This window comes from Anarrhichthys ocellatus, unplaced genomic scaffold (assembly GCF_004355925.1).
Source record: "Anarrhichthys ocellatus isolate YVR2014 unplaced genomic scaffold, GSC_Weel_1.0 scaffold12, whole genome shotgun sequence".
Taxonomy (NCBI): Eukaryota; Metazoa; Chordata; class Actinopteri; order Perciformes; family Anarhichadidae; genus Anarrhichthys; species Anarrhichthys ocellatus.
Window position 1 is genome coordinate 9,094,517 of NW_022280042.1, and position 13,766 is coordinate 9,108,282.

The 13,766-nt window shown below is 44.6% G+C and overlaps 1 protein-coding gene across 1 annotated transcript; it reads right to left on the reverse strand.

Moving 5' to 3' along the window:
* Positions 1–1,154: 1,154 nt before the first annotated feature.
* Positions 1,155–13,450, reverse strand: LOC116386267 (kinesin heavy chain). Its single transcript, XM_031852350.1, has 27 exons — positions 13,110–13,450; positions 12,745–13,019; positions 10,886–10,973; positions 10,478–10,551; positions 9,799–9,903; positions 9,665–9,713; positions 9,475–9,530; positions 9,224–9,311; positions 8,561–8,685; positions 8,383–8,487; positions 8,164–8,312; positions 7,065–7,213; positions 6,022–6,203; positions 5,731–5,799; positions 5,432–5,638; positions 5,136–5,288; positions 4,858–5,055; positions 4,622–4,733; positions 4,444–4,520; positions 4,237–4,346; positions 3,632–3,733; positions 3,483–3,543; positions 2,588–2,659; positions 2,397–2,501; positions 1,865–2,081; positions 1,665–1,773; positions 1,155–1,467 (listed from the first exon to the last, which is right to left on the reverse strand). Exons 2-26 carry the CDS (start codon positions 12,868–12,870, stop codon positions 1,688–1,690), a joined length of 2,865 nt encoding a protein of 954 aa, XP_031708210.1. The 5' UTR covers positions 12,871–13,019; positions 13,110–13,450; the 3' UTR covers positions 1,155–1,467; positions 1,665–1,687.
* Between the last annotated feature and the right edge of the window lie 316 nt (positions 13,451–13,766).

The window sequence follows — 13,766 nt, forward strand, 5'->3', positions numbered from 1 at the left end:
AAAGTTGCCCTTTGTATCATCGCTCTCAGCAACTAAGAATATCATCTTGAGATAATATTGTGCGTCCAAAAACATGCTAAACTGGCAGGAAGACGGAGCAGCACAGACATCTGATATATCTTTTGATTGAACGGGTCTCATCGATTACAATCTCTTGCTTTCAATTTAGGAAGTGGAAGTTATTCTGCAAAACCTGGCAAGTATGTTTTTACCTGTGGAAATAATATGCAAGTTCAGGTGTATCTAAAGGCACAAGGTGTGGCAGAGTGGAAAACAGACTTTTCTAGGATTGGTCGAGGGGGAATTCATTGATCTGTCATTATCTCTTTGTTTTAAAAGGTCTCCGATTGGCTGATCAGGACTATTTGACCGGAGGAGGCTTTCCTTTTCCTGCTGTACTCTCCTATGATAACATAACTAACCTGACTGTAGCACTGCTGTGAGTCCCGGGAACGCCTGATTGGCTGGTCAGTGTCCCTGCAGGACTTACAGATGCAGTCAATCACAACAACTAAGAAATAATTGTCAGCCATGAATGTTGGAGGTCTACAGTCATTAAACAGTTTAATTAGGATTGCTTCATACTTAATAGATATCTCAGCAGGGGACATACCTGATTTTTTAAGCTTTGTAGTGTTTGATTTTTGATTGTCACCTATTGGGAGACAAAAGAAGTAACTGGGAAAATGTAAAAAACAAAAGACAAACACTCCAACAATAAGACATTAGCATAGGTGTTAGTGGGGAAACGCTTTAACACACAATATGTTGTCGCAAATAGTGTTTTTGTCTGCACAAAGTGTCTTAATTATGACTTCATCAAGGTGAGAAACTCAAAGGCTTTAGCTGCAATGGTGCCGACTGTTGGCCCCAAAACATGTCATTCTTAAAGGAATACTTGGACATTTCGGGACATATTTGCTTTTTTTGCAGCGAGTTAGACGAGAGGATTGATACCACTCTGCATGTTGATTGGTACAAATCTTCTCATCTTCTCGACAAGAAGCACGCTCCCAAAATATCAAACTATTCTTTTAAATGAATGAGTGCTGGTTGAAGATGAATTAGTAACCCTAAAGATCTACGTGCTCCTCCAGCTTTGGAGAGTCACAGTCCTAAATCAGCTGGTACACTTCTCGTTTCTGTCTCGATCGGGGCCTCATTTATAGATTGAAGTTATGCAACAGAATGCATGAATATAAATACAAATGAAATCAGGAGAATCACAGAAAATTGGTTTGGATCTTCTTCTTTCCTGAAAGCATAATTTGGGACATTTTCTAAACGAGGCCTCTGATATCTACATTCAGCAAATTAAATATGTTTACACCTCATATCAGTATATACACTGTGGATGTTGCTTCTCTGAGCGGTGACGGTCTGTGGTGATGGCCTCCCATTGGTGCTCCAACAGGAGGGGCGGGGCTTGTGGTTCCGGGTGTGGCGATGGGCATGCTTCAGTTCAGTCTGCGGGAAGAAACAAAGCATTCGTTTTAATGAGATTGTGGAACATTTTATGTCTAGTTTCTCGTTTTTAAATCCAAATTTTCACGATTCATTATCGGTTAAATCATCAATCTGTCTCAATTCAATAAACAAAATATGAGAAGGCTGAAACAAATACTTTCACAAGAATGTAGAATGTATTGTAATGTATTACTCACAGGGTGAACTTGCTGCGGTGGTTTTAGTTGTTGGCGTAGACGGCACCAGCTCTGATGGAGCTGCTGATGGGCGATGACAGCGGATGATGGCCTGGCCGGATGGGCTTTGCTGAGGCACAAACAAGAAACGAAAGTGGCTATTCAGGAACATGTTGTATTTTCCCTTCTATCAAAGTCTTGAATCTTGACCGTCAGCTCACCGATCTGTGCAGAGAACCCCCTCCTGGCCATGTTCTTGGCCCGGACGGCCTCTTTGATGCGGTCCACTTCCTGCTGGTAGCGCTTGCGGTCCCTCATGGCGTTCTCCTTGGCCTCCTTCAGGGCGTTCTCCAGGGCTTTGACTCGCTCGGCCGTGGCCCTCAGACGCTTCTCCAGCTTGGGCAGTTCGCAGCGAAGGTCTGCGTTGTCTCGAACCAGCTGAGGGCAGCGGTGGAAAGTACAATGTCGGTCTGTCCATTAAAGTACTTTATACGTCAAAGGGGTATATTCTATTCTTAATGCCAGTACTTTTATTTCTTATTCGTTTTGTACATTTAGCTGTATGTGTGATATTGAATGCAGAACTTTTACTTGTTTTACTTTGTATTGCTACTTTTACTTAAGTAAAGGATCTGAATACTTCCACCACTGGCGGAGGGAAAACAGAAATACTACTGTCTATCATGGAACCTTTCTATTTTGTAAAGAATATTTCATTTATTTCTTGTATAGTCTTCAGTTTGATTATGTTACCTGCTTGTGGACCTTGGTGAGCTGTTCCAAGTTGTTCTCCAGGAAGGAGATCTTCTGTTTCTGGGCCACATTTCCAAGTCCCTCCTCACAGTCCAGCTCTGCACTCTTGGGGAAAAAACCCCCCCACAGAGCTTTGTGTTAAACTGGTAGATGAATGACACCAAATAACCAGAGGAGGGAAGGTTATGTACCTTCTTAACCCGCGTGGTGAGATCCTGAACGAAGAGTTTGCGCAGGTTGTGCAGAGTCTGTAGCTCCTTGGCCTGAGAGAACAAAAACAAAACAATTCAGAAGGTTAGAATTAGACACAATTGACGTTTGTACAATTAAATCCTCAAAGGATAAAGCCAGCAATGTATATCTAACTGTCCACACAAAAAGTGAAAGACTGAAAACTGTGAGAGAAACTGTCAATATATTGAACAAATACAAATGATCCAAAGGGTGAAAAAAAACATTCAAGCATGTGGCGTCAAATAGCTCAGGTGGATGGCCGAAGCACCGCAACCCGAGAGGCTGTGGGTTCGATCCTTATACGGTGCGACGGTTTTTGAGGCTTGACGCGCAATCGCAGAGTCAAATACGCCAAGAGAAGCGGTTCAGATGCAAAAGTGACTGGTAGCGCGGTAATAACTGCCATGGTTTGCTCCTTCAACCACGGTGTATTTGACTCTGCGATTGCGCGTCGAGCCTCAAAACTCATCGCACCGTATGAGGATTGAACCCACAGCCTCCCGTCTCCTAACCACTCTTCTATCACCCTAACCCATCTGCCCTGACAGCAGTCACAGGTCCCTCTTTGGATGTTGGAACTCTAAACTCACCGCACCACAGAAGAATCAACCAACATTTTCAGACATTGGGCTAATGTTTCTACCACACAGTAGTGTCAAATGTGTCAGATCAATAGGTATATAGGTTCAATCCTTGCTGTGGCATTTTAATGTGCAAAGCTCTGCCAAACAGTAGACTATTCTTTCTGATCAAATAACAGAGTGACAGACCTGAGGTACAGTGCTTGTTGACGTCCAACACTCAAAATTGACATGCTATACTATGACTGCTTCTTTACTTTCAGACACTTACCACAGTCTCCTCCAAGCCCTTCAAGTCCTCTCTGGCCTGCTCGCTCTGTTCATTCAGCACTCTGGACACAAAACAGAGACATTAACACCAACATTTACAGATCAACTTGTACTACATCCGACACTAATTAATAACAGTTAGATGCCTACATGAGTTTCTGTAGCTTTGCATCCTTCTCCTGCTCTTCAGCCTTCAGTTTGTCGTAGTCGGACATAAGTCTCTCCTGCTCCAATAACAGACCCTGGTTTAGACTGAGAGAGAAAGAGACGTGGCAATAAATAGAGAAGTCATTTTTTGGACCTTTTGAGACCTGTGACAGCAACAGAGAGATGACAGAAAATGAATGAGGAACAAAAATAAATACATAAATAAACAAGCATTGTTTTACTTTGAAGTTTAAACCAGAGCTTCCCACCACAGTCCCACATTTAAGTAGACTTCACACACACACACACACACACACATGTTCTCTTCTCCTTCTCAACAGTCTCAAAAATGCACTTGAGTAGAAATCAAGCTCAAGCTGAACCCTGAACTCTGTGCACTGAATGGAGGGCTTGTGAAAACCAAGATGCCATTTATAAAAATACTTCTTCATGCATTCATTGTCATGCAAGATAGATCAAAACCCATGCTGGGTCTAGGGGTCCACATTGGTACGCAGCATGGATAGCAGCACAAGCATCGGGCATTATTCTACAATAATAATAAAATAAAATACAACTGGACGTCACCAGCGCTGATGTGTCCTTACTCTGTGAGTTCGTCCTGCATCCTCTGCTTGTCTTCGATCTCGTCTCGGAGGCGGCTGAGCTGCTTCTGGTGAGCCTCCCTGTGGTTCTCCAGCTGCTCCTCCAGCGTTTTCTGGAGGACGGGTGGAGACGGAAATACAGATTACAGATTTATCATTCAAATAAAAATCAAATTATTCGACTGTTTTCCAGCTGTGCTTTCCGGTCACCTTGATGTCCTCGTCTCCATCCGGTCTGCTGATGTCCTCTTTCTCCTTCTCCTCCCCCAACACCTCATGTCTTTTCTCTGAGACCCAACAAAGAAGATGAATTGTTTCAATCTATCGGTGAGTAACTGGGTTAACAGCGAGAACAGGAAATAAAGACAATGTAGTTTGGTGCGCTGACCCTGCAGTTTGGTGAGCTCCTCGGTCAGAGCGTCCTGACTCTCCTCCAGCTGCCTCTTCTTCTGCTCCATGTTCTGCATGTAGTCAGTCAGAGACTTGATCTTGGCCTGGTGCTGCACACAAGGGGGACACCACAGACACCATGGATGTTTGAGCAAAAACTTAAATGTAGGACTCCAGAGATCATTGCACCTCAGATAAGGAGCTGCATCTCTCACAATACAAGGTGATGGATACCTGGGAGATGAGGAGCTGACAGGACGCCAGCTCCTTCTCATTTGCCTGGATCTTGCGGTGGGCGTCGGCCTGAGCGCTCTCCAGCTGCTTGCTGCGGTTCACCAGAGACTTGACCTCGGACTTCATTTTGCTGATATAGAGGCGAGCCACGGTGAACTCCTCCTCCACCGCCGAGCCGTTCCCCTTCGTCTCTGAGGACTGAGCGAGGAGCAGGAGGTTAGTACGTGAGTGCGAGAGAGGATGCGTGAGCGTGCGTGAGCGTGCGTGTCCGTTCTCACCGCGCCGATCTTCACGTCGCTGGTGCCGATGATGGCGCCGATGTCGCTGAGGTCACGCAGCAGCAGGTTGAGGACCTCGGCGGCTCTCTTCCTCTGCAGGCCGCTCAGATCCTGCAGCTGAGTCAGCTCCCTCTGCACCGCCGTCAGCAACGCCTGTCCACAACACACGCAAGTTATTTTCCTAGTTTTGATTGAAATATAAATAACTATACACATGTATGTATGCATTTCTTTTTATATAAATATTAGGATACAAGAAAAAAAAGATGGCAGGGATCTTTGTGCAGTCCGCTCACCGTCTTGTGCTGCAGCTCCTCGATCAGCTGCAGGTTGGTCTGTTCCCTCTCCTCCACCTCTTGGCTCTTCTGGTCGTAGTTGACGGCCAGCTCCTCCAGGGCCTGCAGCACCTCCTTCACCTCGTCCTTGGCCAGCTCGTTCTCCGTCTGCAGCCGACACAGCTCCACCTGGATCTTCTCGTAGTCGCGCCTCGTCGACGCCAGCAGCTGGACATACACACGTGTATACCAACATAAACTAACGTGCATATATAGTTCATAAAACAGAAAATGAAAGTTTCATGGGCTGGGAGATAAACCTCTTCCTGGTCCATCATCTGCTCCTTGAGTTTCTCCGCCAGCTGACTGTGTTGGTTGATCTCATCATCCTGTAGAAATAATCAGAGGATATTAAGTCAGTAAATAAGTATTAACAGTGCAGATGTATACTGCAAGGTTTTTGTTCTTCTTTCAATGAATCCTGTACAAATGTCTGTTTACAGTCTCCATAATAAACCATATCAAACGTGCTTTTGGGATATAGTTTGCAAAGAAAGAGGTATAGACAATAAAGAGGAAGGTGATGAGGAGGAACATCAGCCTCGTGTCACCTTGTCATCCAGCTGTTTGTACAGGTTGCTGATGTCCTCCTCGTATTTGCTCCGCTCGTCACCAGAAACAGAGACGCCTCCCACGGGCGGCAGCAGGTTGTCGATGACGGGGGTGTTGTCGCACGGCTCCACGCTCTTCTGATCTTTAGAGCTCAGCTGCTCCTCCTCAGGGACGTTCTCCCCTGTAACGTGGACTCATCGGTTAGATCGCTTCGTATTGTGTTATGTAAGCTTGATTTCAAGGGGTGTGGAGTAAAAGCCATGACACAACACTGTGTAGTAATACACATATGACAGTAAAATCATATTTATCTCTGGTTATGTTGACCTCAGCACGTAAAGACTTGTACTGTAATTATTCTTAATTGTGACGAAAGTCATCAGCAAATGAGAAGATGGAGAGGAGGAGAGAGTGAGAAGGAAAAGAGCTGCTCCGTTTAAAAGGCTCGGCACGGAGCCAGCGGCTGAGTCATGGCAGAAACACCGCATCAGCATTATGTGTGTGTGTGTGTGTGTGTGTGTGTGTGTGGCCTCTCTGTTTGTGTGTTTAGCTACATGTCTGTGTACGGAGCGTAGGCTGTAGAGGCTGCAGCTGATTTGTTGCTACGGAGGGGGAGTGTTATCAGCATGGGAATTAAAAGAATTAAAAAAAGCAATGGCCAGAGAGAGAGGGGGAGGAATCGAGGGAGAGAGACAATAAAGCAAAGAGAAGGGAGAGCAGTTACCATGCAACAGAGATGATGGGAAAAAGGGCGAGGATGATGTTAAGGAGTCACTGCGGTCTCAGAAGAGAGACAAACAAAACAGATAGTATGAAGCCCTTCATAGTGTGTTTATGTATCTACTGTTACATGATGTCTGCAGGATGTTGATAGTGTGGATTAGTGACCATGCAGCAAAACATATTCTACACCAGTCTAGCCAGACTCCATCGACAACAACAGTCATTTCACCTCACAAAACATTTGAGGTGGTGGTCCGAGAGCCTCGATTGGCTTCGTTTGTTTGTGTTATTGTGTGACTTTGGCGTCTTTGTATCTCACCGTTCCTCCAGCGGTTCAGTTCAGCCTCCAGCCTCTGGATGACGGTTTTCAGGCTCTTGTTCTTCTCCTTCTGCTTCTCATATTTCTTCTTCCACTCTTCGGCCGTCAGCTCCAGGTTCACGGACACTGTGTTCTTGATGGTCTTGGCTCTAAAGTTAGGTTTGTTTGGAAGTTAACAGATATGTTAAACAGCCTTTGCGTAGCCACAGTCCACGTACACAGCTGCTCTCATTTAATGTGCTTGATTAGACTCAGTGTAGCTGTTCCCTCACTCTACTGTCTGCTTTGTGGCACCTGTTAATGTGGGACAAAAGAGTTAAATACAGTAGCTCTAAGTGCAATAAAGCAATAAAAAAGGGTCAACTTTAAAACAAGGTACCACTCACAAATACCAAACGTAGCCACAAATACTGCAATTTGTGAATAAAACTCAACACAGTAATTAGAATTCAATTCAACACACTCAGCTGTTTCAGTGTAAAATTTGATGTTAAATTAAAGTACAGTCCGTTTTTTTTAAGGTTCAAGGCTGCAACAAAGCAGATGTGAGGAACTGTGATATCAAACGTCGCAGCATGTTGGACTACAGATGAATTAACTGTTGCATCTGTCTGCAGGAAGTTCTGATCCCTCTAATGCTGGAAGTCTCATTCTGGGCTCAAACTCATCATTTCCTCTCAGTCTCTCCTCAGCAGTGGGCAGATGGCTGCACAGTCATCATTCATCACTGCAGCAGTGGCCGATGAAAGATTACTTCGTCTTTTATTACATAAGCAGTTTGAACTGACACTTTTGTTTGACTTTTTACGGCTGGATTTTTCTCTTTGCACACGCTACAAACACGACACACAAAAGTCATGAAAATAATGTCTTCAAATGTCAAAAGAATAGAATAGAAATATGTCTTTTTAGACACATCAAGGTGTGGAGAGTTTGATCAGAGGATCTATACATAGCCAGATGCACAGTGGGAAACTAAAAGCCATCTGGTTGCTTGTTTTCAACACTGACGTCAGCCACAGCCCTAATGAGTCACTAGGTTGTTTTTTCTATATGCCACCCATCGCACACACACACACAAAAGGTCATGTTTAGGTACCTCTGTCCAAACATGAGCGTGGACTTGGTCTCGGACTCGTTGTAGACGGACGGCGAGCAGCAGATGATGATGGTGGTGCGACAGTTTCCCCCCAGAGAGTCCTGCAGGATCCGAGTCATCTTACTGTCTCTGTACGGCACGTGGGATTTCTGAAAAGTAAACAGACTTAATTCACATTCTTCAGATACGTGGAGGTGGCGCTAACTGCGGGTGACCTACCGTTCCCTCGGCCAGAGCTGAAATGACGTTTCCCAGCGCTGACAGAGACTTGTTGATGTTCTTCGCCTCATCCAACACGGCTCCCTCTGCTCCCGTCTTACTGACCTGTTCAAACAGATTAGATATCACATCCACTCTACATGAACTCTTATCTTCCTGATCTCGCTCTCAGGGTTACCTTCTCGCTGCCCGCCAGGTCGACCAGGTAGAGCTTCCCCGACAGCTTCTTCTCCGTCTCCATGTTTTCCTGCTTGATGTTGATGAGGAAGATGCTGTGGCTGCGAGAGCTGTGCTCATTCATGTCTAGGAAAAAGAATCACAGGTCACTCCTGCAACTTCTGCTTATTACATGGATGTAGCTCAGTGATGGAAAGTAACTAAGTACTTAAGCACAATTCAGAGGTACTTATATTATACTTTATATTTCTACTTTATTCTACTCTGTACTCTAAAATGAGATTACAGAGGAGTTAGTGAACGTTCTGTTCTGCTGTTGCTCTGTTTCTGTCTGCAGGGCTGCACACCTGCTGGAGGGTAATCAGCATGATGGCACACACCTGGGCCCACTGTGCCCCATGCATGTAATGCTTACCATACACTAGGAGATACACTGGCACATCTAAAGACGGGGGACAGGATACAAGACTTTGCAAAGACAAGGGATCTTGCAGGGTCACTATTTGCAAGATTTCTCATTCTGTTCTTGGTGGAAAAGCTGTGGAGCATGTGTGTGTAGGTCCTACACACTGGACTGTTGTACATTAAATATGAAAGACGAGTACAACAACTGAGAGAAAGATGTCTTTGGTTGATATTAAAATACACATTTAAAGATACATACTAGTCACTGCCACATGCCGATTGTTTTTGCCCTCATCGATGACGTCCATGACCTCCTCTGGACTGGACACAAAACGCTCAGTACAACCCTGACAGAGAAAGAGAAGCATTCACAGTTCACCGTGTATTTAGATGTTTAACTGGAATCAGGGCACTTAAAGTGAGACCATGGAATTTGTATGCATCCTAAAATCAACAATCTGAAATATCACAGTCTTGACTAATCATGAAACATGAAGCCAGTTTACCAACCTTCACGTAGGGAACTCTGTTTTTGTCTTCATGCACAGCGAGGTTTGTCTTCGACACTTCAAACAGAACAAAAAATCACAAAGGTCACATGTTGAATCATAAAAAAAAGACTGAATAAAACAGGGTAATCATGCAAAATACTCCGATTCACCTTAAATGTGACACACTTGAGATGCACAGTGTTACTCACCATCCAGCAGGTCTCTGATCTTATCCATGTAGATTTCAAAATAGGAAACCTGCACAGAAGAACTCCAAACGTATAATGTCCACTACTGTTTTCTCATGTTTCTGCTGTGACAAATGTTTTTTGTTATTGTTCACCTTGATGTGGAACTCGAGGTTCTCGTCCATGGAGTAGATGTGGTCAAAGATGTCGTGGGAGATGCGAGGGATGATTCCCATCAGCTGGTGGTCGTGCAGTTTTCCCTGAACACAGCAGTGAATATTCATGTTATTAATGCGGATCATCTGGGTTTAAGATGGAATAAAAAGTGAATGTAAAGACAGTGAAGCAGATGTTTTTCATCACAGACTCACAGATCAGAGTATTACTGCTGTCTGGTGGATTAGTCTACTGGCTGAAGTGATTTGAACTCATCTCGAAATGAATGATGCAGGACGACGATCTCCTTTGAGTTCAACTTGTGCAAAGGATTCTACTTTTTCCACTTAAAATCTGTACATTTCACACAGTGAGTTTAGACATCAATGCCTTGCTGAAAAGCTTTGAAGGTTTGCAGGAACTGAAACTTCTATCAGGCTTTTGATTTCTCATCTTTCAGCCATCGGAGGAGATTGGATTTTAGTGTTTGTGCAAAGTCTGTTACACAATGCCGGCTGTGCTCTAATCCTCTGATTGGAGAGGAAAAAATAAAGGTCAATGGCTCTGACTCTGGGGTTTATCCTCTGGTTGACTGATTGTCTATGAAGAAGTGGAGGAATTGCTGACATGACAGTTAGAGCTCTGTCATGTTTGAGGTGGACTGAATGAAAGTCTCACCTCCATGGTGTGTGTCTTCCCGGAGGACGTCTGTCCGTAGGCGAAGATGGTCCCGTTGTAACCGCCCAGCACATCTGGGGCGACACGAAACCACAGCCATGAAAAACAGCTGTCCATTGTGACGACAATACCATGTGTGTATAATAATAAAACGTACTACTACTAATCTACCAAAATCTCCTCAAACATTGTAAACCTGCATAACTTCAGGATGTGTCATGTTTTCTCAGCTATTTATAATCTAAAATGTTCAACAACCAACATCCAGCAGCAGATAGTGACATTAAATGCAGATAAGAAGGTAGAATGAGGGTAAAAAGACTTTACTATTATGTAAAATATAAAATAAGAGATGAGGGGCAGATTGCAGATAGATTAGAGTTACATAAGAACAATGTGTCACGGTACCTTTAACTATCTGTTTGGCACACTGGTCGTAGACTTGCCCCTGTGACGTGTTGGGAGGCAGCACTCGGTCGAACACGTAGGGTTTACTCTGTTTCAAACCAACACGGGACACATTAATGACACAAATATACTGCAATGCATCAAACAAGACACTACTGCATGCTTGAGAGTAAATGAGACCATTTCATGATTAGAAACCACTGACAAACTTGATGAGCTGCAGCTACATGCTGCGTGTTTCTCTGCTGGTTTAAAAGTGTAAATGCTCCAGCAGCTCCCAGTCTGTCTGTCCATCATGCCTCCTGCCCTCGTACAACTATTGTCTCTGTCTCTCGGGGGGTTTAAAAGCCTCGTCGCTGTGAAAGCGCCGCTCTCAGCACTTGGGAGGCGGCAGGAGCAGCACTCTCGCTCTCTCTGAGCCCCGAGATGAAGCAGAGAAAACACTGACGCCCACAGTATCAGAGTGTCGGGAATGTGTTTCTGCAGTTTGACTGACGGCACGAGGCGGTGACGAGCAGTTTGTCCTGACGGAACAGCAGTGTTTCTGGAAGATGATGCAACAGAATGAATAATGCAGGATGCTGATGGTGAGCGGCTCTGCGTGAACACACTGTGGCTGGGTTCACTTCCTGTCTGTCCGTCTGCTTGCATACAAACGCCGCACTGCAATGTCATTTTTTACAGATCATCTTGACATATTTTAGTTGCTCATCCCTGTTTTTTAGACATAACTATTATGTAGTGTTCAAGAACAGCTGGGAAAATACAACATCACATGTTTTTGGTCAGGGATGACTTTCACAAAATCAGAATTTCTCACAAACAATCTAAACGTTCTGGCACAGACTGTGAAGATGTCTGGGTTAGCTCCACCCACCTGGGCTTCCAGGGAGTAGAAAACAAACATTAGACCCAACAGATGCTCTGAAATAAACAGAAATAAACCTCAGGCTAAAAAGTAGCCGGTCACTGTGGAGAAACAAGGCACTGAAGCAGCCTTCCCTGAGTTTCACATGTAAAATGGTGAGTCAGTGTGACCTCTGACCTCCAAATGATCACTTCCTTTAATTGTAAATCAATATTCCTCTGCAGCAAATCTGTCCGGATCAATTTTGAAATAAACTGAAGCCAAAAACGGTCTTAAAAGATGATTGTTCTTCGAATTTTTGTGTTAAAGTTTGATTTTAAAGCTGTATTCTCGTCGCTTTTTCCACACAATGTTGAGATGGCTGAGAGGAAACGCATCACAGCTGAGCTTATTCCTGATTGGCTCTCTGAAATCTGAAATAAACTGCCTTTTTTAATCCTCTGAGATCTGTTTATCCCTGCTGGAGTTTTTTTGGTATTTAATAAACATAAAGTAAGTCTGTTTCTAACTCTAAATATTTAATATACATTTAAATGTCAGAATTTGACGATATGTAAACACATCATTTTATTTGTTTATGTTATTGCTTGTACTGGTATATTATCAAAATATTTTACAATGTAGATGTCCAATGACATTGTTTTGCATTTTTATATTAATGAAATATTTAATTATGATGATTAGTACTGGCTGTCGTATAAACATTTATCCCTGCAGAGTATCTGAGTAGAAGTCACTGATTACTGATTACCCTCTGACACACAGGCCTGCCATCAGTATCTCTGTAATATGGTGGTAGATCATTGTTACACCGCTATAACATCTCCTGCAGGGCTTATTGCGCATCTGGCATCCCCGGCCTGCCTGCAGAGCTCCAGGTGACTTTGCTCCTCTGAAACACTGCAGTGTTTGTATTTCCAGCTGCACACACACACACACACACACACACGCACACACCACATCACAGCAAACAGTGAGCGGACAGACTTGCCGTTATGACCACCGTGTCGTCCTCTTTGAATTTGGGGATGTATTTGTCTCCTCTGTTTATTTCGGCCTCGTTCAGGGGCCTGAAGCGGCACATCACCCTCACCCCGCACTCCGCCGCATCCATCATGGCTGCTGCTGGCACTGTTTACACCGCCCCTCCAGATAATGCGGGTGCAAACAAATAAACAAACAGGCTGGGAAACAGCAGTCTGTTTTTTGGCAGGGTGGTGCCCAAACTGAGGTTCACGGACCACCAGCTGGGGAGTTCAGAATTCACTAAAACAGAGAATCACATCATTATTGGCAAATACCGAATTTCCCAGAGGGGGGTGGGGGCAAAAACGTCTGGCTTCTCGGTTTCCTCACCGCGAGAAAGTTTAGGAATCTTCCGGTTTATCCGATGCGCAACGCGTCCTTCATCCAAGCAGAATACGTCCGGGTATCCTCGGCTGCGCCATGGCCGAACCGGATCAACCGCAGCGCCGCGTCCCGCTGAGGAGCTCAGACACCGGCGTGCAGGCCTCCTTCTGCAGCGGCGACACCGACAAATCGCGCAGGGAGCGGACCGATGAGTGTTTGTGCGTCTTAACGGCGGGGTCGCTGCACGGTTTGCAGAGGGAGAGCCGGGGAGGATGCGCAGAGACAGCCGCAGAGCCCTGACTTGCAATAAACGCGCGTTCCAGGCACGCTGCCGCGGCGCGCGCCCGCGCCCGTGCCCTGCATCAGCACCACTGAGTTGATAGTGTGTACGCGCGCAAAATAAGCTCATTTATGAATTAATCTCTAAATATATGTTAATTTGTAGCCTTTTTTAAGCTACATTTCCTTCTCACATTTAGTTATTTTGACTTATATCTTCATTCTTATGACTACATTATATATTGACTGAGACGATTTATTGATATGCAGACCTACGTTATGTTATACAGATGTTTAGAGCCAGATGCTCAGGGTTTTATCATCATCATCTTGGTTCTGTACTCTTACCTGCACATCTCCTGTGTTCATTCTCATTGCTGTTGC